The sequence below is a fragment of the Epinephelus fuscoguttatus genome, linkage group LG1 (assembly GCF_011397635.1).
Source record: "Epinephelus fuscoguttatus linkage group LG1, E.fuscoguttatus.final_Chr_v1".
Lineage (NCBI taxonomy): Eukaryota > Metazoa > Chordata > Actinopteri > Perciformes > Serranidae > Epinephelus > Epinephelus fuscoguttatus.
Window position 1 is genome coordinate 10,057,260 of NC_064752.1, and position 22,809 is coordinate 10,080,068.

General features: G+C 40.8%; 2 protein-coding genes across 3 annotated transcripts in view; one reads left to right on the forward strand and one right to left on the reverse strand.

The window, feature by feature from the left end:
• nisch (nischarin) overlaps window positions 1-7,470 on the reverse strand; it is a 46,433-nt gene extending 38,963 nt beyond the window's left edge. For both annotated transcript variants that reach the window (XM_049578032.1, XM_049578039.1), the window contains exons 1-6: window positions 7,254-7,470; window positions 6,081-6,164; window positions 3,990-4,172; window positions 1,501-1,549; window positions 804-967; window positions 615-710 (exon numbers count right to left, since the gene is read on the reverse strand). In XM_049578032.1, coding sequence (XP_049433989.1) covers window positions 615-710; window positions 804-967; window positions 1,501-1,549; window positions 3,990-4,172; window positions 6,081-6,164; window positions 7,254-7,334 — 657 coding nt within the window. In that variant the 5' untranslated portion in view covers window positions 7,335-7,470. The remainder of the gene's footprint in view (window positions 1-614; window positions 711-803; window positions 968-1,500; window positions 1,550-3,989; window positions 4,173-6,080; window positions 6,165-7,253) is intronic.
• Window positions 7,471-13,784: 6,314 nt separating this feature from the next.
• Window positions 13,785-15,588, forward strand: wu:fb55g09 (coiled-coil domain-containing glutamate-rich protein 1). The gene has a single exon (XM_049584454.1). The coding sequence runs from the start codon at window positions 14,243-14,245 to the stop codon at window positions 14,930-14,932; it is 690 nt and encodes a 229-aa protein (XP_049440411.1). The 5' UTR covers window positions 13,785-14,242; the 3' UTR covers window positions 14,933-15,588.
• Window positions 15,589-22,809: the final 7,221 nt, after the last annotated feature.

Here is a 22,809-nt window from a genome sequence, read left to right on the forward strand (position 1 = left end):
TCCTGCCGCCCTGCCCCCTGTTTTTAGCAATGCCAGTGATGTAAAACTGCTGCAAACCTGGGTCTGTGTGTGATTAAGCTCACACCGGTATTAATGACACTCAAATTTCAGGCAAAAATACACTTATTTCATTGCAGGGAGCAGCAGATTTACTTGAGGGGGTGATGTGGATCCACACAGAGCTGAGCAAACGAGTTCAGTGTTGGTGAACTTTGACAAACTAATTTACACCAGTTACAAAAAGTATTACCAGTGCTGACCTTTGATTGAACAGAGAGGCTGAGAGTCCAAAATGGAGTTAGTTATCATAATAGCTGAATCGCAGCATCCAATTGTATGTAACCCTGCTGTGTCTAATGTGATATCCGCTGTGAGGGTCCATGGACAGAGGGATGTTGTATGCTGTAAAGCCCTATGAGGCAAATTGTGATTTGTGATATTGGGCTCTACAAATAAAATTGAACTGAAGTGAATTGAATATGCTACTAACTGGTGTCACAAGGTTCTAACCTGGGAACATATTCTGTTATGAATGGGCTTACCCACTGATTCTACATGCGTATAAACAAGAGTATTTCTAGGAGAGACAGACAGAGACACAGACAGACAGTTACCTCTATCTGCAGCAGTGATTTGAACACTGACAAGTCGAAGGGGAGCGTGCTCTCCTGGATGTTACTGGTTCCTACTGGACCTCTGGTGCCACACATCTGACCAACAGAGACAAACCCAGTGAGAACATTTACCACCCCAACACTTCACTGTACGATGGGGATTCTGAGCTAAATTTAGAGGTGTGTGACCTTGAGGTATCGCAGCCTGCAGGTGAAGTCGAGGATGTGTCCCAGGTCGGTTTTGGCGTCTCCGTTACAGCAGGTTGGTTTGGCCAGACGTAGTTGCTGGGAGACGGAGTAAAGCTGCAGAGGACGGAGAGAAAACACCTCGCCGGCCTGCAGCAGCTGCTCACCTACAACACAAACCAGGAGGAGATAAAACTTCGATGATTCTTTTGAAAAACTGGGTCAGTGCAGCAGCTCAGAGTCACACGATTCAGCTGGGACAGATCACAAATTATTAAAAGTAGTATTGAGATATTTTGAGACTTCAAGCGACCAAAAAATGAAACACATTAAACTTAACAGGCTACTGTTTTACATTATGTCATTGTGCAATCAAAGGGTAACCTCAGGTTTTATAATTGTGGATTAAAATAATCCATTTCACTAAAATCTGCCACATCTATATTATGTCAATTAATGTGTACTGTCCCTGATTAATGAAGTACAGTAGATTCAGAGTGTCGAAGCATTCTGGTTGACTGCATTTTATATCTTAAATTCAACAACAGTTAGTGTGTTATAACGGTTATAAGTGACAACTACAGGGAGCTACACAGGGTGGAAACACACAACTCCACTGAAGGAATTTCCTTAATTGTTAACACAGTTGCAGAAACACTAGATGAGGGGGAAAAGGTCAAATGTCAGGAAGGAAGCTAACCTTTATGGAACAACTCTTCAGCCAGAGCTGCTGTGATGCCGTTGATTTCCTGAAAGAGACAAGGAGTTTGTTAAAAACTGGAATCCCTTCCTGCTCGGCAGACAGCTGGACATGGTTTGTACTCTCTACTGATGTTTGCTGTTGCCTTTCTTGATAAATGTTTTGAACACACTGTTTTGTCGACGTAGCTTCATAGAAAATTGACAAATCAAACCTCTTATCTACATACACTCGCCAGGCACTTTATTAGGTACATCTGTTAAACTGCTCCTCCAGTAAGCAGCAGTTCTCTGAGGTCAGAGGAGAATGGCCAGACTGGTTCAAGATGATAGAAAGGCAACAGTGACTCAAATAACCACTGGTTACAACCAAGGTCTGCAGAAGACCATCTCTGAACCAACAACACGTCCAACCTTGAAGCAGATGGGCTACAGCAGCAGAAGACCACACCAGGTGCCACTCCTGTCAGCTAACAACAGGAAACTGAGGCTACAGTTCACACAGGCTCACCAAAACTGGACAATAGAAGATTGGAAAAACGTTGCCTGGTCTGATGAGTCTGGATTTCTGCTGCCACATTCAGATGGTAGGGTCAGAATTTGGTGTAAACAACATGAAAGCATGGATCCATCCTGCCTTGTATCAACGGTTCAGGCTGCTGGTGGTGGTGTAATGGTGTGGGGGAGATTTTCTTGGCACACACTGGGCCCCTCAGTACCAACTGAGCATGGTTTAAACACCACAGCCTACCTGAGTATTGTTGCTGACCGTGTCCATCCCTTTACGACCACAGTGTACCCATCTTCTGATGGCTACTTCCAGCAGGATAACGCACCATGTCACAAAGCTCACATCATCTCAAACTGGTTTCTTGAACATGACAATGAGTTCACTGTACTCCAATGGCCTCCACAGTCACCAGATCTCAGTCCAATAGAGCACCTTTGGATGTGGTTCTCTCATGTCAATATGGACCAAAATCTCTGAGGAATGTTTCCAGCACTTTCTTGAATCTATGTCACGAAGAATTAAGGCAGTCTTGTATGCAAAAGGAAGTCCAATCCAGTACTAGCAAGGTGTACCTAATAAAGTGGCCGGTGTGTGTATTTAGCTGGATAATGTCATGCTAGCCTGGATAAGTTAAACTAGATTTGAAGAACTAAGCAACACTTGCAGAGGCCTGAAGCTCACCTCGCACAGTGAACATCATGTTTCAGTTGTTTCCACCACAGTTACATATACAGCAGTTATGTGCAGCATTAATGTAGCTTTATAATAAACAGCAATTAAACTCTTTTCTAAAATCATCTGTGACAGTCACGTGGTGACCATCTCTCCTCACATCAGAGGGTTTCTCTGTCCGCTGTTTACTCTGCAGAGTCCTGAGGGCTCAAACAACACTGCTCTGTTGTTGTACTGACATCATATGACCACTGTCACTGACATCACAAAGCCTTAAAGTGCTGCTAACACCAGCCTCCAGCAGAGCTTCTCAACCTCTGAAATAATCACCATTTACACACTCTCATTATATTTTATCCTATGACACACCAAACAGTTTTCAGCCAATCAGCAACTTCTGACATGACCACTGTGTTAAGAATCAGAACACAACAAGTTGAGACACAACTGAGACAAGTGAAATAAAAGCCTTTTGTATCTGGTTTTAGTGCAGTAAAGGTTGTATCACAGCATTTTAAAAAAAGAGAGCAGCCAATTACCAGACAAGATTTTTATCTTGATACACATGTTGAGTTTATCTCACAATTATCTTTTCGATTACTAAATGTTTTATCTATAAAATGTCTTAAAACAGTGAACAAAATTCACAATTTTCCAGAGCTGACGACTTCAAGTTGCTCTTTTTCTCAGACCAACCTTTCAAAATCAAAAGACATTCAGTTTACAATTATAAACAACACAGACAAGCAGCAAATCCTCACACTGGAGAAGCAGCAACCAGAGAATGGTTGGCATCGTTACTTTATAAAGTCCTCCAGCTTTATGGAAGACCAATAATTAATAACTGGAGATTAACAGGAACCTATTAAACTGTTGTGCTGTTTGGTGAAGTTCGTTTCATGTTTCAACATGACGACGCCTGCCATGCACAAAGCCAGATCCATAAAAAAAATGCTTTCCCAGTTTGGAGTGGAAGAAGTTGTCTGGCCTGCACAGAGCCCTGACCGCAACCCCACCCTAAACCTTTGGGATGAACTGGAATGCCAGCTGTGAACCAGACCTCATCACCAACATCAGTGCTGGACCTCATTAATACTCTTGTGGCTGAATGGGAGCAGATCCCTGCAGCCAGGTTATAGCAGCAGATGAATGCCTATGGTGTCAAATCACATGTTCAACTGCATCATATAGCTGCAATGCTCACAAGTCCACATACTAGTACCCGCAGCCTGAGTACTATCAGGTGCGGCACCATAAGTCTGAAGCACCTGAACAGGTTACTGTGCATGTGCCTCAGGCATACTCACATAGAGGTGAAAGTGCAAGAAGCAGGCGAGCGGCGCGGGTGTGGCCTGTGGGAACTGCTGTAGCAGTGTCTGCAGGTAGAGCTCCAGCTCCTTCTGTCGCCGCTCCACCAGACTTTTCGAGTTCTTCCCCAACATCTTCTTTGGAGGAAGCAACCGTCTGTCTACCTTCTTCTCTGCCGTCAGCTGAGGGGAAACACGTCAAGAAAAAACGTTAAGTTACTACGTGAGAATGTCAAACACTTTCTGGGTGCTGCTTCTCCAATGTGAAGAATCGCTTCTCTTCTCTGTTTTACATTTTGTAAACTGAATATGTTTGGGATTTGGACTGCTGGTCAGATAAAACAAGATATTTACAAACTTCAGCTTGGACTCTAAAAAATTGTGACAAACATTTTTACCACTGTATAAATGATTTATTAATTAATCAAGGAAATAATAAACAAACTCATCAAAATCTAATCGCTGAAACTAATCGCTAGTTACAGGATTTGTGTGTAAGAGAAGTGTAAACCCAGAGGTATTTTCACCACAGTCGGAAGTTCCTCCTCTCTGTTCCCTTACAAGTTTGAATGAATTAAGACACTCCAAAAGTTTTTAAAACAGCCGTATGTCCCACAGGGCTCAACATGGATAAATAACTTAAGTTTTCAAAAGGGTAATACTGTCATTTTTATGATTTAGCACATTCAATTCAAATCACATTTGCTGTACATTACTGCCAACCACTTTTCAGACAGCACACTGGTAATCAATTACAGTCAAACTTTGGTCAACATTATTTGGTCAAAGTTGTGCAATAATGCACTCAAGGAACGGATGTGGTGCTTCACTGACATAATGCATGATGGTTATTAATGGGTGGGGATGCACAGTATATCCGTAGCCAGTATTTTATCTTCTGATAAATGAGAAATATAAATTATTAATCATTGTTCCGATAATGGAATTTAAGGGAAGAATTCCATCCGGTAATGTGGAGCTTTTCTTACAACAGCAGTGGGGTGTGGTTACTTTGTGACTGTGAATGAACACCACAAGTATAATTAGGATAAGTATAATGTCTCACAGGTAAACATCAGTTGCACTGCTGCTTGTTAGCACAAGTAACAGAAAAAAGGATGTCAGTAGAATTGGCCAGTCTTACGACAAAGTGTTTGTAAACGTTGTATTCAGAAAGGCAGACTTTATTGTCCACTTCACATTCTTTCAATTGCAAGATGGACAATCACAATTATTGGCCCCTGAAGTCCAAATTGTGCATCTCTAATAATTATTATTTAAATATGGTTTCTTGTGGCATTATAACATTGACCAATACGCTGTAGTGCTTTAGTTAAGCAGTGGTAAACTTAGTGTAAGAAACACTGCTTCATGCATCACAGCACAAAACTGAATTCAAAAATATTTGTCTTGCTGTTAGTTTACCTGGATGGAGTACAAAATCAATGTTGGGTGAAAGTCAAGGCAGCTTTACTTGTATCGCACATCTCACGCACCAGAGTAATTCAAAGATAAGAAGATTAAAATGACTGATGAGTTTAACGATGAATTTGCAGTCATTACGAGAGGGAGCTTGTGATGTAAAAAAGGAACATTTTTAACTTTGATGTAAAGTGACCAGAGTCGGGCTTGTCGAACATGATCTGGGAGGATATTCTAGGTTTGTGCTGCATGATAACAAAATGCTACTTCACCATCTTTTGTTCTCACTCTTGGGACTGTCAGTAGGCCAGCACCAGATGTCCTAAGGGTCCTAGAAGGTTCTTCTATCAGGATGTCAGAGATATATTTGGGCGCTTGTGATTTATACACAAGGAGTGAGATTTTGAAATCAGTTCTCTGAGTGACAGGTAGCCAGTGTAAGGATTTTTTTGGAGCAATGTGGTCATATTTCCTAGTTTTTGTCACGACCCTTGCAGCCGCATTCTGAATGAGCTGAAGTGAAAGTGATCGTCAAACAGTGTTTCACTTCTGTTGATGCGTAGCGCCCCCCTCAGTGGTTAGGGTTAGGCCTAAAGGTTTGGTTCAGGTTTAGGTAGGTGACACATATATTAGCAGGTAACAGTCTTTGACAAAACATCAGTCTTTTACCTTCTCATGGAGATCATGGAAGTCACTGTAGCGGTGCTTCACAGACCATTTGTGCTCTCCATCTGACACCTCGATGATGTAGACCTAAAACACACCAGCAGGTCATTCAGTTGTAACAACTTCTCTGAATTAAATACTGCTTCCTGAGCTGCAGGGATAAAGAATGCTCAAACACCAGCTTTGAACCATCTCCCCTCTAAACACATCCACCTGTTGTCAGGTGAACTACGTTCTACACTTTGCTGGAGTGATAACACTTGAACAATTTCTATGAAAGCCCAATAGACCGAGGATGACGGTGGGATGTAGCTGAAAGCTTCATAACGGTCCCTGTAAGCGGACCTTGAGCTGATGTCCAATGTCAATGGTGAACCTTCAAGTTATTTTTGTCATATGCACATCAATATAAAGAAGGACGTGTTGGCATTGACAATCTTAGATCTCAGGCTTCCTTCAACAATGCTCATACGAATACATCTAAAACAAGATAATTTTTACTCATCTCATGATTACTGTAGAAAGTCATACATTTTATTGCCCTATAAATTATCACTCCTAATTGAACTGTTGTTTTTTCTTTTACTGGACGAAAATTGCTTCAGTAATGATTTGTTTAAATGTTTAGCAAAGAAAACTACCTGGCTTTTATAAAGGGTTTGTCATCTGAATGTTGTGGATGTCATGGTGCTGTTGCCTTTGTACATAAAGGATATATCTTTTAAATCTAGATGTTAAAAACAGATAATTTGAGGAGCTGTGGTGAACAATCATTATTTTTTTCCTGCCATGTCAGCGGTTGCCTGTCTGTCAAACGTTCCAGTTCAGACAGTTACATCATAAATACATTAAATATCGTCTCTGACCGAGAAATAAAAAGCTGCATTGGGCTGTCAGGTCTGTAGGGAACGTTGAAAATACATTATGACAGCTCAGATAGCCCGGCAGCTAGCAGTTAGCTTATCAGTACTTTCGTTTCTTATAGTCCAGCCTCGGAGGACAAAGACATAACGACTGACAGGGGAAAGGTAGAATAACTGAGCAGATAATGTTTCCACTGATAGCGTTTTTCTCCAACATTAACTCACTGTCACTTTCACAGACCAAAAGCTAAGTGTAGCTACAAGCTAAGCTAAGCTAACGGGTGCTACGCTAAAGGTCCCGGACGTAGCTTACTGTGTAGTTTTCCACCAGCTCCGACCCGACAACACACACTTTCCTCTCCGAAACCTCCTCTGGAAAGGGGGCGGACTCCATTTTGAGATTACTACGAAGTAAATGATTTCTGTAATTTAGTTTAAAAAAGCCTCTACAAGAAAACGGCTTTAGAGGTTTCCCAGCAATTCCCTTCAGCTAGCCGTTAGCCGCCTCCCGCCGCCATGTTTGTTGTGGTGCCGCACGGAGCAGCTGATCGCTTTCAAAACCCTCTAACTTTATTAGTCTGCCTTTGTGCTGGGACATACTGTTCTCTACGTCTTCATGTCAGGAAAATCTGTGTCTTGTTAAACGTTTATCAAACATACGATTATCGAATGGGTAGTAAGGTAACGGTACAAGATTACTCAAACAATAAAGCTTAAATAAAACTACAAAAGAAGAAAATGACCGAAATGTGTCCTCTTTGTCCGATAAGAGGAACATGACTCATCTTCCAAATATTTATCGCAGCATTATGACTGTTTATTAATAGCAGCTCAGTAACAGTGATGACAGTGGGAGACATAGGTGCAGTATGAGGTAACCGACCTAATACATCCATGTAAGAGGAGTGGTGCTGTGACCTGGCTGCAAAATATTTCTAGGGCAGAGCCCAACAAGTGACAAATCCAGTGCAGTAACTGGGAACATTAGAGACATATCTGTTTAAAACAAAGCACAGTTTTATTAAATGAAGATTTGAAGGACATATTTTACTAATATGAGAAGCAGCTGAGGCAAGGCAGGTGTACAGCTGTGGAAAAAGTGCTCAGATATAGTTTAGTAAAAGTAGCAACACCAAAATATGTAGATATTTTATTACAAGTAAAAGTCCTGCATTCAAAACCTTACTTGAAGTATTAGTACCATAATAAAGCAGCAAAATTAAAAGCTGTCATTAAGCAGAATGGCCCATTTCAGAATCACTTTAATATTGCAGCTAAAGGTGGAGCTAATTTAACTTTTTTTTTTTTTTTACTGCAGAATAATTTATTATGTAATCATTATGCATCATAGTTTATTTGTTAATTATATAGTGCAGTAAAAGTACAATATTTCCCTCTATTACAGTGGAGAAGAAGTATTAAATAGCTACACTGAAATAATCAAGGAAACAACTATTATTGTTTTATTCTACTGATGTATATATTGTAGTTAAATTTTCACACTTACAGCCTCAGCACAGTGACAGTATGTATTTTATTTTTAATATTTCATTTTTAATATCTTACATATTAGTGCTAAACACTGTAGCATAATGCACATTTTATTTTTTATTTCAATGCACATTTAATTTCTATTTTATTTAATTTTATTTTAGTCCAAAGTTCCTCACAGGTAATTTATAAGCTGATTACAAGACGGAACAAGTATAGGCCGTAAAAACAACAAAAAGACCAAAACAATTAAATAATCTGAGACAACAGCACACGAGACAATAGGAATGATGAAAATGTAATAAGGTAGCCTGGATTTATGAGCCATAATACCAGTAAAAGTACAAGTAAAATAGAAATAAAAAGAAGATTGAAGAACTAAAGTAAATAGGAAGAACTAGATTAAAATGATAACAATAAAATAGGCCTACTGTAAAAAAAAAAAAAAAAAAAAAAAAAAAGTGCTATAATAATAACAATAAAAGAAGAGCAATTAAATAAAAGCTAGACTAAAAGCTAGATACTGGTCTCCATAACAAGAATCAGCCACAGCGAAATCCATTTTCAGAGAAAAAGCAATCAGCTTCCCAAACTCAAACTGTCCTGGACTGTGCACACACCAGTGACTCCATCAACTCTCAGGACAAACTTAAACATTTTAAGAAACACTATTATGGTGTCAGTTGTGGTGAGGTATAACAGATGAATCTCTTAAAGGGGAACTATGCCTATTTTTAAAATTCATAAATGTTATTTCTATGGTCAAAGACTGTCCAAAAATACAAGTAAATATGAACATCTATCTCCCAACTTTAAAAGCTAGAGTGCTAAAACTCAAACTTGTGATGTCATCAAGCATACGGTCTGGAACTGCTCCATAGGCAGATGCTGCATCCGAAATCCCATACTATGTACTAGTGTTGTAGTACTCGAGATCAGTCTTTTGAGGGTCTTGGTCTCGTCTCGGAATCGAGGGCATTTTTACTCGGTCTTGTCTCGGTCTCGGACTGGGCGGACTTGGGTTTTTGAACGAGACCGGTCGAGACCACCACTGATGCTTTTTGCCCGTGCTTTACTGATAAGAGTGAAAAAGACCATCTCAAAAACAGCTAATAACTTCAAATCATTGGTAGCATAAAGATTTCCCCCAGCTGCAGCTGCTACCTGCCCGGTGTCACTGTGAGTGACTGACACACCCCCTGCACACAGAGGATGGAGACGGCAGAAGGAGAGGCTGCGTGAACTCATCGTCGTGAAAGATGTCTGCCAACAATTATTTGATTTGGTTTCACACAACACAAGGAGTTTATTTGTGACAGGAGGAAAGACAGAGAGGGAGGGGAAGAAGGAAGGAAAAAAGAGAAAGGGAGGAGGGAAGGAAAGGAGGGAGGAAAGAAAGGGAAGGAGGGGAAGAAGGAAGGAAAAAAGAGACAGGGAGGGAGGAAGGAAGGAGAGAAGGAAGGGAGGAGGGAGGAAAGAAAGAGAGAAGGAGGGAGGAAGGACAGAAGGAAGGGAGGAGGGAGGAAAGACAGAGAGAAGGGGGGAGGGAGGAAGGAAGGAGAGAAGGAACAGTCAAAACAGATGGCGACCCCGGAGAACAATACAAAGGTTAATTTAGGCCTTGTTCTTTACGGTTTTTCATTCTTTCTCTCTGAAATGAAAGGTTTATTGTGACTTGTCAGGTCAGTTCAGTTTTGATAGGGTGAACTTTTTCAAAAAGTGAAACAAGAAGTTTGCTAAGATTTGTTTCATTGTGCTCTGCAACAACAGAGCAGATATTGTTTTTGTTGTTATATTTATTTAAAAGCAAACTTACATTAAAAAAAACCTCACATTTTGATGTTTTGTTATGATTTTCCTTTGATATATATGGTCTTGGTCTCGGCCTTCAAATGTCTTGGTCTTGTCTCGGTCTCAGTACTCTCTGGTCTCTGTCATGTCTTGGTCTCCATTGGTGCGGTCTTGACTACAACACTACTATGCACTACATACCCAATATGTGTACTATCTTTCAACATGCTTTTGTTCACATAAACAGTAGTATGTCCATCCATCCATTTCCACCTGCTTATCCGGGGCTGGGTCACGGGGGCAGCAGGCCAAGCAAAGCACCCCAGACATCTCTCTCCCAGCAATGCTTCCTGGTTCCTCCTGGGGTACGCAAGGCGTTCCCAGGCCAGATGAGATATGTAATCCCTCCAGTGTGTTCTGGGTCTGCCCCGGGGCCTCCTACCAGTGGAACGTGCCCAGAACACCTCTAATAGGAGGCGCCCAGGAGGCATCCTGATCAGATGTCCAAACCGCCTTATCTGACCCCTTTTGAGGCGAAGGAGCAGTGGCTCTACTCCAAGTTCCCATACAATAGTAGATATCTTTTTGGATGTACTGAGCCGTGATTAACACATTACTTCCTTAGAGCCTCGTTGCCAGTTGGAGATGCGTAACTATGGTAAGCCCTTGCCATCCTCAGCTCTACCGGTAATTTAAAAATAAATTTGAAACTATATAACTTACCTTCTCAAATTCTTAACACTTAAATTTAAGCTTATTAAATAGCATGTAGTATGGAATGTTGGACAGTTCATTGGGAAAGTTGTTACAGTCAACACTGAGAGCACCCAGGAGAATGATCTCTCTGTTTCAGAGGTGAGAACACTACAATAGAACAAAGTTTATTTGGGTACAAAAAAGAAAACAAACACACTGATGCACAAAATCAGTCCATTCATTGTCTATGGAGCAGCTCCAGACTTTATACCCTATGACATCACAAGTTTGAGACTTCTCTGGTCTCTGGCTTTTAGTGAGAACAGCTCATGTTCACAAATATTGATCAAGCTTTTCCAGGCTGTGGAAATGACGTATTGGTATTTTCAATTTAGTTGGTGTTCCCCTTTAAAGCAGCCAAGACTGTTTCTGGATGGATGACATAAACACCAACCTCTCCCTCTGCCTCAAACTGCTCTGTGTATTATACAACACTGCCACATGGGGTCACTGGTGCAGCTGCAAACACACATCAGTTGTCATCATGTGGTCTCTCCTTTGTTAGATTCAATTGACCTACATAAAGTATCTTTGAACTGAACAGATTGAAATATTGGAGATAGCTGTGTTTATAATAGCTGCAGGAAGCCATATTAGTTTTAATGCTCTTCTTCAAGTGGAAATGCTTTGTGTGATAAAGGTGACACTAAACACAAAGTTCAGGTTTTATCGATCATTTAACTGATTAAGGGGCTGTATTTATTTGGCAAAAGGTCATTTATGATTACTTCTTCTGGCTAGATGATTATAAATAAGACTACCAATCTACAGTGAAGCTGCTGTGAGGCTGTATGCAGGCACACCTGTGCTTAGAGCTAAATGCTAATGTGAGCATGCAGACTCCATTTGCTCATAAACCAAAGAATCCAAGTGAAAACTTTGAACTGATGATGCTGCCAGACGAAAAGTCAAGGGATCATAAAGTTTTTACTATTCATGCTGAGGGGGATGTGGATGTCTTAAACCAAATTTCATGGAAATCTATCCAAAAGTGCTGAGATTTTTCACTAAACTCTCAAATATGAACCTTGTGGTGGCACTGGATCAGGGGCGTTAATATAGATTGTGGAAGTGGTAAGGTTGCACTGGGGCCCTTGGGGTGGAGGGTCTGATTGCCACCAAAGAAGAACTCAAGTTAATAAAGAAAATGGTGCAATTTTCTATATATACCCTCAAAAACACAAACCCATCTCCATTATGGTTTTCTATTGTTGTAAAATAGTATCAGTCTATAACAAAATTATATTCTTATTCTGCATAATCTATTTAAAAAAACCCTAATTTAACTGTAATTTCCTCTTTTCTTTTGTAGTTTTTGTCATATACACATGATGATTGCTGGGTAATATGTATGTCAGTGGCCCATATCAAGATTTACAGCAGCTAGTTTAGGTGCAAATCTCTCAAAACTGACAAACTGGACACATCTGCAAGCAGATAGAAGATAAAAGCAGCAGTAAGACACACCGTTGGTAAAATATATATATGCCTAAAACTCTGTGTGTGTGTGTGTGTGTGTGTGTGTGTGTGTAACTAGGCCCGTCATAATAGCATGCACTGGGGCCCATTGTAACTACCTTACACCACTGCACTAGATGAAATGTAAGGCAATCAATAGAGTCAGTGGGATGCATTTTACTGGGAGATTGAACATAAAGCCTCTTTTCCACTGCACAAAAAACCTACTAACACCCACTAACAGCTGTGCATTTAATGTGATGGAAAAGGTTACAATCAGCATTCACTTCTGGGTCAAATCTCTCTGCAGTAGTCACGCGTATTTATCAGCACTGATTGAAGTACAACACCTGGATAAACGTGCTAATTTTAGCTTCTTTACCGGCGAGATGCAATGATGCGCCACCATAAAATACTGTCCATTTCTACCCAAGCACTCAAACACTGATCCAGTACAGTCTGCACTGAGTTTGAAAGAGAGACTGAATAAGTAAGAGATCCTCATTCTGTGGACGATAAACAAGGTGCAGACTTCCATCTGTGTTTATTTTATTTTAGTTTATTTACTTTTTATTAATCCCCGAGGGGAAATTCAATGTTTTCACTCTTGCTTGTCGATTACACACAGGTCCGAAAGACACACACATGCACAAAGTGGAGCGATGTCAGAGTGAGGGGGCTGCCCTTGGTCAGGCACCCCGAGCGGTTGGGGGGTTCGGTGCCTTGCTCAAGGGCACCTCAGCAGTGCCCAGGAGGTGGCCAGGAGGTGGCTATAATATTGAGTTGTGTTTTAGATAAAGAATCTATTTTGAGCAGATTCTGTTTGTAGACAAAAGACAACCAGTTTGTAATGTAATGCTGTATTTAAAAAACAGTGTTCACCACTGAAACAGTGTTTTCAGTGTCTTATAATCCCATGTGGGTTGAGTACTTGCATGTACATTACACAATAACTAACTACTGTTACTGCTATTACAGTAACAACCACTGTCCTCCTGCCCCAGTGCTGCTGGTTGTTGTTGCTGTACAGTGTTTCTGTTGTCAGAGGGGGCAGGAACAGCAGCAGCTGTGGATCAGATTTCAGCTGCTAAAACTGAAGCGGAGTGAACCATCCTGCTGCAGGGAGAGGCTTAATGCTTATTATGACCACAGCATGCACTGAGACACCTGTAAAACAACACATATGTTGTAATGTCTAATAAACATATGCAGAAGTAATACTGTGCAGGAATGGTCTCATTACAATGTTGTTAATCGGCAGTGGGGAAACCTGCTAACCCTGCCCCCATCCTCCTGTTGAAGCTGTGAATGGATCCTTCCATCTCTTTATCCAGGCTGAGAGGGGAAGGAAGAGCCACAGTCAGAGCTGGTCAGAGCTGAGTATGCACCACTCACTGGCCTAAAACTGAGAAAAAAAACAGCTTTTACTCAACTAGACGACGCTTAAATCACCTTCAGCAGCTCATTTCAGTTCACTAACCAGAGCTGTAAGACGCTGATTTGACTCTTAGAGAGGCTAAGAAGAGAGATTAGTGAGACAGGAGGGCGTGACAGGGAGCCAGCCGAGCAGGCAAGCTGCTGCTGCAAGGGGAGGAAGAGCAGGCTATGCATCGGCGAAAGCCAGAGGTCAAGAAAAAAAGTGAAAGAATAGTAAAAAGGTAGACTCTGAGGGAGGAGGGTCATTTGTGATCTGAGCCAGAAAACCTCAAACCAGCCTCTCTTTGTTGTTGTTGTGTGGGCCACCGGGCAGGGATGTGAAGAAGAGCAGCAGGGAGGAAGGGAGGCGACTGCAAGAAAGACAAGAATATGCTATCTGAGATGATGTGCAGGAGACACTGCCAGCAACAGCTGCATCAGCAGCAAGATGGACAAGAGGCTCCGCAGAGGGACCCATCCAGCCGCAGGAAACACGGCTGGACCAAGAGCTGCAGGGGGCGCCTGCAGGGGCGGAGGACAGGAGGGGGAGGGTGGCCGAGAGGGCGCAATCACCACCACCAGCACCCTCAGCGTCATCATCCTCATTACAATCATCCCCGACATTTTGAGAGGCCGATGATGTCCCTTCGGCCCGTCAACGTCAAAGGAAACAGAGCGAGGGGGATGCGGGCCCCCAAGAACACCAACCAGTTTCTGATGCACGAGAAGTATCAGATGCTACACATGCGCTCCGACTCAGTGGGGAGCGACAGTGGCATGAGCTCCGACAGTGACGTGGAGCTCACAGACATGGACTCGTACCTGGGCGTCCTGGAGAATGCAAGAGGAGCCCTCTTGGACAGTCCCAACCCACATGGCTCAACAACGCCACCAGGACAGATCCTGGTACTGCACGAGGACAGTTTGCATCTGCACGAGGACAACCTGTGCTTGCAGCGGGACAATCTGCGTTTGCAGGAGGACAGCATGCAGTATTTCCCCTCTGAAGACGACCTGATTCAGAGCCAGAATTTCATGCAGAGGGACTTTGTTGAGTTCTGTGACATTCTGACACCCTAAGGGGAAACTTTGAGGGAGCCATTTTGTTCCCAGCAGAGTGAAACCTCAGACTGAACGGGGTCAGGTTTGTTCTGCTTCATGTTCACAGACTTTTTTATATTAAAAAAAAAAAAATCTCCATCTTATCGAGTCATTTAGCCTTAACGTGTTAAGAATCTGCTTGCAGGGTAAGATGATTCCACTAGTTTCCAGCAGAAATCAACTTTTTAAAAATGTTTTTTAAATCAAGTTTAATTCTTATAATACTCATGCAGTTATCTGCCTTAGTAAATCTTTTTTAAGATGCTGAAATGATGTGAAATGATCTCACCCTGTTGGCATTTTTCTAGGTTTAAGAAAAAAACAACTGAATGCAAGATTAAATGACATTATTAAGACGGATGTTTTTTACAGATCTTGTTTGAATCACGTTTGGTTCATGTACAGTGTTGTGTCTGGGTGCTGTAAAGTGTTGCCTTTCTGTTGTTGTTGTTGCACACAAAGGGAGAAGGGTTGGGTGGTGGGAGTGAGACCAAACAGCCAATTGGCATCGAGCTGGCTGGATCAGCCTGCAGATGATTGGCTGATACAGACTCACATCAACAAAAACTCCCTTTACTGTACATTAAAAAAGAAAAGAAAAAACAACAAATAAATATCTTATTGATGTAACATGAGCTTGATTGATTTTCTTTGTGGAGTCACATGAGTGTAAATTATTATTATTTATAAAATGTCAGAATAATCAGGGTTAGTGTGTCACTGAGTCATCAGGGTAGCTCAGACTGAATAATGCACAGGTATTTTTTATGGTCTATGTGCAAAGTTAAAAAACGTAAAAATAAATATTTAGTGGTGCTCATATTCATTAAAATAGCAGGTCACATGACAATATGTGAGAGGAGCAGCAAGAGCAGAGATGAGCAGTAAAGAAACACATTCAAGAAATCTAGCATTAAATACACACATGCAGAAATAAGCATTTAGAAACTTTTTTTGATAAATTATTAGATAACTTTGACTTGATTTGACTTTTCTTTGCCATAAACCAACACACATAAAGCACTTAAAGCAGACAAAGACAATTGAAACTGAAGCATAACACAGACTTGAACAAAAGTTCATATAACTTATTTCCACTGTGGTCATGGCCACCAAAAATCATCATATTAATAAATACTGCTGAATGACATATTTAATAATCATGGGTATTAGTTATTAAATGAATAGTACATAAACTAAGACAATCAATACAGTCATTCATTCATAAATCTCTACTGTTTCCTTATACTTAAATAAAACAAAAAAAAAGCCTGTCATTAAGAAATGAGTTATTTTCCATTCAGAACTTTTAGACGTGCATTAAAGCACAGTGGAGGGAGAAACACTGTTCCTGCACGGAGAGCAGTTGAAGTGGATTACATAAAATGAAGTGGGCCGGTCACACCCACTTGGACGTGCAGGGAGGAAGGCCCATAAGCTTCTTTGTGTTAGTGTGTCATAAACTAATAATGGGAACAGGTCAAAGTGTGAGGAACAGGGGGGTTATACATGTTTACTCTTATTTAAGATCTATAATTATGCATTTTAAAGTGAGAGAACGGTGTCTACAGAAGAAAGTTTTCAGGCTGGTAGGTAAACTGTAAAATAAAAAATAATGTTGTAGCTAATGCTTTCATTTAAGGCCTTTTTGATCGGATTATTTTACCCCATAAAATGTCAGTGGGACAGAGTGTACACTGATACTCAACTTTGTGGCCCATGGGTCAAATCTGGCTCGCAACAGGGTGCTGTGTGTCCCGCTGACAATTTTATAATTCACAATGAAAATAAATTGATTCATACTGGAAATAATTATGCACTTTTAATATAAGTCAAGTGCCAGAGAGCATAAAGAGGCATCAAAATAGAACTTGTTTGTAATAAATGGTGTCAGGCGAGGATACCTCTGACCCCCAACAGAGGTCTGGGTTAATTATATATTAATTATTAATGTTTATATATGAACTGGCCCCTGGCCCTCTGTCAATTTTCAAAAGTTGCCTCCTGAGCAAGGCAAATTGAGTACCAGTATCCCTGCTGTATTTATATTGTACATTTATTCTTAGGGGGAAAAAGTTCTGTTCTTTTAGCTTTCTTGTTCTTTTGAATTAATATAAGACAAAGCTTTATTTTTTTTGATGATTTAAAACATCATAATAAACAATTAACAGTTTAATACATTCAAATATGTGATTTAAAGTGAGCTGAACCACATCAAAATACATTTATCCCACCAGGGGATGAGGATGAGATGGTAGTTACTGCTACTCTGCTAAGCTAGGCTAATTAGCATTTAGCAGCACTAGTTTAGCTTTTATCTCAGACTCCATTTTGACTGGATTTAGCTACTGCCTCATTTAGTTATTAAGGATAACAGACTAATGACATATCACAGTTTGGTGATATTTTAGAATCACAGTTCAGGGTGAAAGTTTAAATTTAGCTTAGGTTGCTAGCTTTGGCAGTATCCCCCATTAGCCTTAACTCTAAAGTTAGTTAGCATAAGATAACTATGACACTATTGCTTTAGCTGTCTAATTGAATGTTTCTCTGTAGCAGCAAAGCAGTTTAGCTTTTTTTTCTGGGCTATATTTCTTAAGCACAATAATTTCTTAAAACAGTGCAGTGTTTAGCTTTGTAGGGAGGAATTATAGCCTCTCAGGCCTAGATTTTATTCTACTGTTGTAGGCTGTTTGGACAGTTGAGCATGCAGGTTTCAGGTGATCCTCTAAACTAGTTTTGCACTGCCGTAAGATGATTTACAGTGTACAACGTTAATTAATTTTGAAAGTGTAAAAAACTTTTGTGGTTAGGGTTAAAGACCAGATGAGATCTGGATTAACCAGCTGAGGAATCCTGGGGTAAAACTGAGCTGAAGGCCTCATAAAGCATGCTTCTACAAATACCTGTGTAATAGAGAGGTGCAGGAGTGAGTCCTAAAACCCAGAATTGGGTTAGTATTTTGGCACTTCCGCTTCCCTCGTCTCAAAGTCACCGTTTTTTTAAATGGGTTTCTTGTTAGATGCCTAAAATAAGGTCTGTGTGTGTTAAGCTTTTGAGACTTTTATGTTTTGTTCTACAACATAAAATATGTCACTATACACCTGACTTGTTAATATTTAAGCTTTCATGTGTCTTAACAAAGGCGGTTGCTAATAAGTGGCTGAATGAGACTACAGAATAGCCCCCTTTCCACCGCAGGAACTTTTATCAATTATGCAGAATTCTGCACATTTCCACCGAAATTACCCGGGTAAAAAACTTTCCCTCACCCCCAAACTTTCCCTGAAAAAAGTACCTAGTAGAGGGTAGGACTTTTCAGATTACCCGGAATTCTTGAGGGGAGGGGCTGTTTGCCGAAGAACACTGATTGGTGGTACACACACTTGCAGCGTTCTGCACTTCCTGGTACAGGCAGCCACTGAAAACTTTATTTCATATCTACAAGCTTTGTTTGTGTTTTGATTTAAGGATGGGTACCAACACCCGGTACTAAATTAGGCCCGGGGCTAAATTATCAAAGACCGCAGTATTGATAAGCACTGATGGTATCGGTTCTTATGTGCTGGGGCTGATCTCCTCCACACACATACACTGACACAACACGGTAACCAGTGAACAGCTGAGTGATTGCCAATTCTAACCTAAAGACTTAAACACAAAAACAAGAGGTGTCCACTAAAGCATAAAGTAGGCATCTAATATAAATATATAAAATATATAAATAATAATACTGACATAAAGTACAACAGCATTTCTCCCACAAGAAATCAAAGTAATCTTATCATTTTGTTGAAACATTCATAAAAAGAAACCTACGCTCCACGTTTTACACATTCAATATAATATTCTTTCTCATAATTATTTCATGTAGTCATGCAGACTCTCCACATGCTGTTTGTTGTCTGATACTTACTGCTGTCTGGAAATAGAGATAATCCCTTACAAATCTTCTGAAATATACATTTTTGGAGATAATACAAACTGCTTTCCATTATATAAATGCAGCGCATGTCCAAGTGTATCCTTGTCTGTAATTCCAGCAGGCTGTGGAATCTTTTAGGCCAAGTTTATATAACTTGCTTGGAGTTAAATAGTAAAAATGTAAATGATAAATTGTATGAGCCTTATCCTAAAATCTTTTGATATTATTCAGGAGTAGCTGCATATTTTATTCTGTTCATTAAATTCTCTTAAACACATTACCCAAAACCAAAAGTGAGTCTGGAGCTTTCAGGGCCCTGACAGCTCAGTAACCCTCTTTGTCTGCTTGGTTAATCCAGCCTTGTATGATTTAATCCATTCACATCACTACAGCAACTCATACAAGCTGATGCCCATACAAATCCTTTATGTAACAATGAAGACTGAGAGTAAACTCATGTGATAAGAAGTGATGTCATGTCAGCAGCGAGTACGACCTCCCCAGACTGACCTTTGACCTGTGGACCAGCTGATCAGCTCAGTTGGCACAATGTGAAATCCATACTGAGGTTGTGTCAACCAAGAGCACAGTCACACTAACCTACAGAGTGTTTGCACTGTTCCTTATCTTATCAAACACACTGTTCGGTGCCTTGCTCAGGGACTCTGTGGCAGGTCACAGCTGCGTTATCTGTACGATCTGTATTGTTTCTACTATAGCTCCTGTTTCTACTTTTTCACTTGTTGTCATCGACTTGTACATAAAAGTCTGAGGTGCTGTTGCGCAATGCTGTCTCTGATTGGTCAGCTGACACTGCCAAACAGGAAGAGAGAGTGAGCTCACACGCACACATGCATGCACGCACGCACGCACGCACACACACACACACACACACACACACACACACACACACACACACACACACAGAGCATGGTTGTAAGGTGGTGTGTGTCAGATTACAGAAAGTAGATCAGTCCCCTGCAAACACTTCTCTCAGTTAGCTATGCTAATGCTAATCTGCCGACACTGAAACACATTTTTATTCCTGTACTTGTGAGGACCATCTGTGACATTTCCTAACCCAGACCTAGGCCTATTTATTAACCTAATTTTAACATTAATGGGGGAAAAACCCAAACAGTTATTGCCCAAAATGAGGAACATAAAAAACAAAAATCACTTTCCTTACTTTTGACATCTCCAGTTTGTAAAAAGGTCCTCACAAGGACATATAAGAGCAGTCACACACCAGGAAGTGTGAACTGTTGGTGAAGGGGCAGCCATCCAACAACAAGTACAGACAGAGTTACAAAATGAATGACAGTTAAAAAAGATCATTGACACACCCACACACTGCTGCCCTTTACCAGTCACTGAAATCTGTGAGCGTCCACGTTGTGTGTTTAGATAAAGTTTGTAGATCAGATGTGAATGTTTACCTCTGTCCTTTATAATCCTGAATCATATCTCTGTGTGTGAATAAAGACAGTCCTTTCCAGGGGTGGTGGATAGGCATCGACTACACAGCTGACTTGACTGACAAACAGATAAGAAAAAGCATTAGAATAGAACAGAGACATATTGCTAGAATATCCCTCTAGTATGTGAGAGCTGAATTTGTGATTGCAAAAACACTTACAGTTTTTGGGAGAGGCTTTTCATAAAACTTAAGAGCCTGAATACATTTTAAAATTATTATAATTTTTTTTTATGTTTTATGCCGTTATTATATACTGACTGAAATGAGGCAGAGGGAGATGCAACAAAGGTTCTCAAGTATGTTGGGTTTCATTGTTGTTATTAACCCTAAGGACGCCCCAAAATAATTTACATGATTTACATTGAGAAAACATAGGCACTATAGAATAGTGACTGATATGCCATAGATTAATAAGACTTTCAACAAGCAAATAAAAATCGAACATTGTTATATATGGTGACGTATCCATGACACCATGTCTCAATAACTCCTTTTACACTGCCTTTCTAAGGTGGAGATTTCACACAATTATGCTGACTCGCTGTTGTGTATAAATGGTACAGTCATGGTATAGGGGGACAGAGTTAACTTGCCTTTATGCTGAATAACAGCACTGAAGTGATGTCAGTATAAACAAGGTAGCCAGCAGGACGGGATCATGGGCAGCCTGGGTGTGATGTTTTAACAATGTGTTATGCATTTGACCCACCACAGGAGATTTAAATAGCAGCTAATAGCAGTTAGCAGCTAACTCAAGAAGGAAGAACAGCAGTTGAAAATGTCTGCAAATTGGGAGACTATAAAGTCTGGAAACTCCTTCCTCTCTGAGCAGAGGACGGTAAATAATTGTTATTGCCTTGGTATGCCATTGTTGTTGTTTGAAAGCACTGCTGACGCACATGTTATACGTCACACTAGAGGCAGACGCTGACGCAGCAGCTACCTGACCCACCCACCAGCTACATGATTCACCCACCGTCAGTCCATGATCAGCTCCCTTCTCTCCTTGGTCCAGAAGCAGAAGCCATGAAGAAAACACAAAGTTAGCTTTAGCTAGTTATGAAGGGTTAGGTTAAAAAAGAGACTGTTAAGGGTAGGATTAGAGTAAGGGTAAGGGTAAGGGTTACATCTTGTGACTTAAAGGGGGAATCAGGTCTACATGTGGTGGATTATTGCTACATTTGGCCTCATATTTAGTTACTAAGAGTGACAGAATTCAAATAACCATTGCATTAGTTGGTTTGTCTTGTACTGGTGGTGGGCGTGGTTTGTAGGGGGCATGTCATGTAGGCCTCTGGAACGCCAGCATGCTTTCTAAAATCACACACTAGGGCGCCATTATGCTGCCATTGTTTGGTTTATGTGTAAAAGCAAAGGTAGGGTAAAGAGGGGACTTCGTAGCGGCCTTAACATGTGATCTCTGGGTAAAAACAGCTACTGACACAGAAACTGATTATACCTGGTATTAACATGTGTTACGGTGATCCGAACACATCCGATAGCCAAGACACATCACCATTCACACCTGTGTCTACCATGCATCTCCGTCACTTATGCTAAAAGGTCAACAGGCCCAACACACAGCTACTACATACACACTCTTACTAGCTGCTCACTAGCATGCTCGCTAGTCACGTTAGGAGTTGTGTCAGTACTGCTGGGGATATCGCTGTCAGCAGAATTTAACACATCTACAAAAGATACATGGTAAAATACGTCCCAGACCACGTCTGCAAATGGTTTGTGTGATCCGGTCAAAGTGCGTCTTGGTAATTGTGTACACTTGTATTAGCGCTGTCCACTTGTGACAAGATCACCCGAAATGCATGTTACATCAGGTCTAAACAAGCTCACGCAAACCTGAGACCTGCAGCTACACACTAGGACTATACCTGACCTGAGCAGACTGAACATTAGTATGACCTGGTGTTGTATTCATCAACTTGTGTTTGCTCTTGTTTTAACATGAACACAGCCAACAGCTGTAACCATAACCAGATCTTCTCTGCAACGCCTGAGACCTATCCCAACCACAAAGGAGGGCAGAGCCATGGAAAACACGTGAGGAAACATTAATATATGAGGACTTCAACATGAGAATGGTCCTGGTCCTGGAGCAGGTCTTGATCACAAGAAACTAAGCTGTAGTAACTGCTAGGTGCCTGGAAAGACATGTCATGGTCTTGCCTGGTATTTTTTCACAGGTCACATGAGATTAAAGATGAACAGAGTACAAAATAATCCTGATACTAAAAGTAAATGACAGAATTAACATCACGTTTCACAACATCTGCAGTGAAACCACATTAAAATGGTGCACGCTGGGTTGTGTGTTTCCACCAGAACTCTTAACCAATCAGAGCGTAACCTCAGTTGTTGTTTTGGTTTTGTATACAACCAAAAAGCCTGGAAGAAACCTCTGTTCCCTCAGTGTGTGTGTGTGTGTGTGTG

What these genes read in the sequence shown, in the direction of transcription:
- wu:fb55g09 (XM_049584454.1), top strand. Translation starts at nt 14,243, where the DNA reads ATGCTATCTGAGATGATGTGCAGGAGACACTGCCAGCAACAGCTGCAT.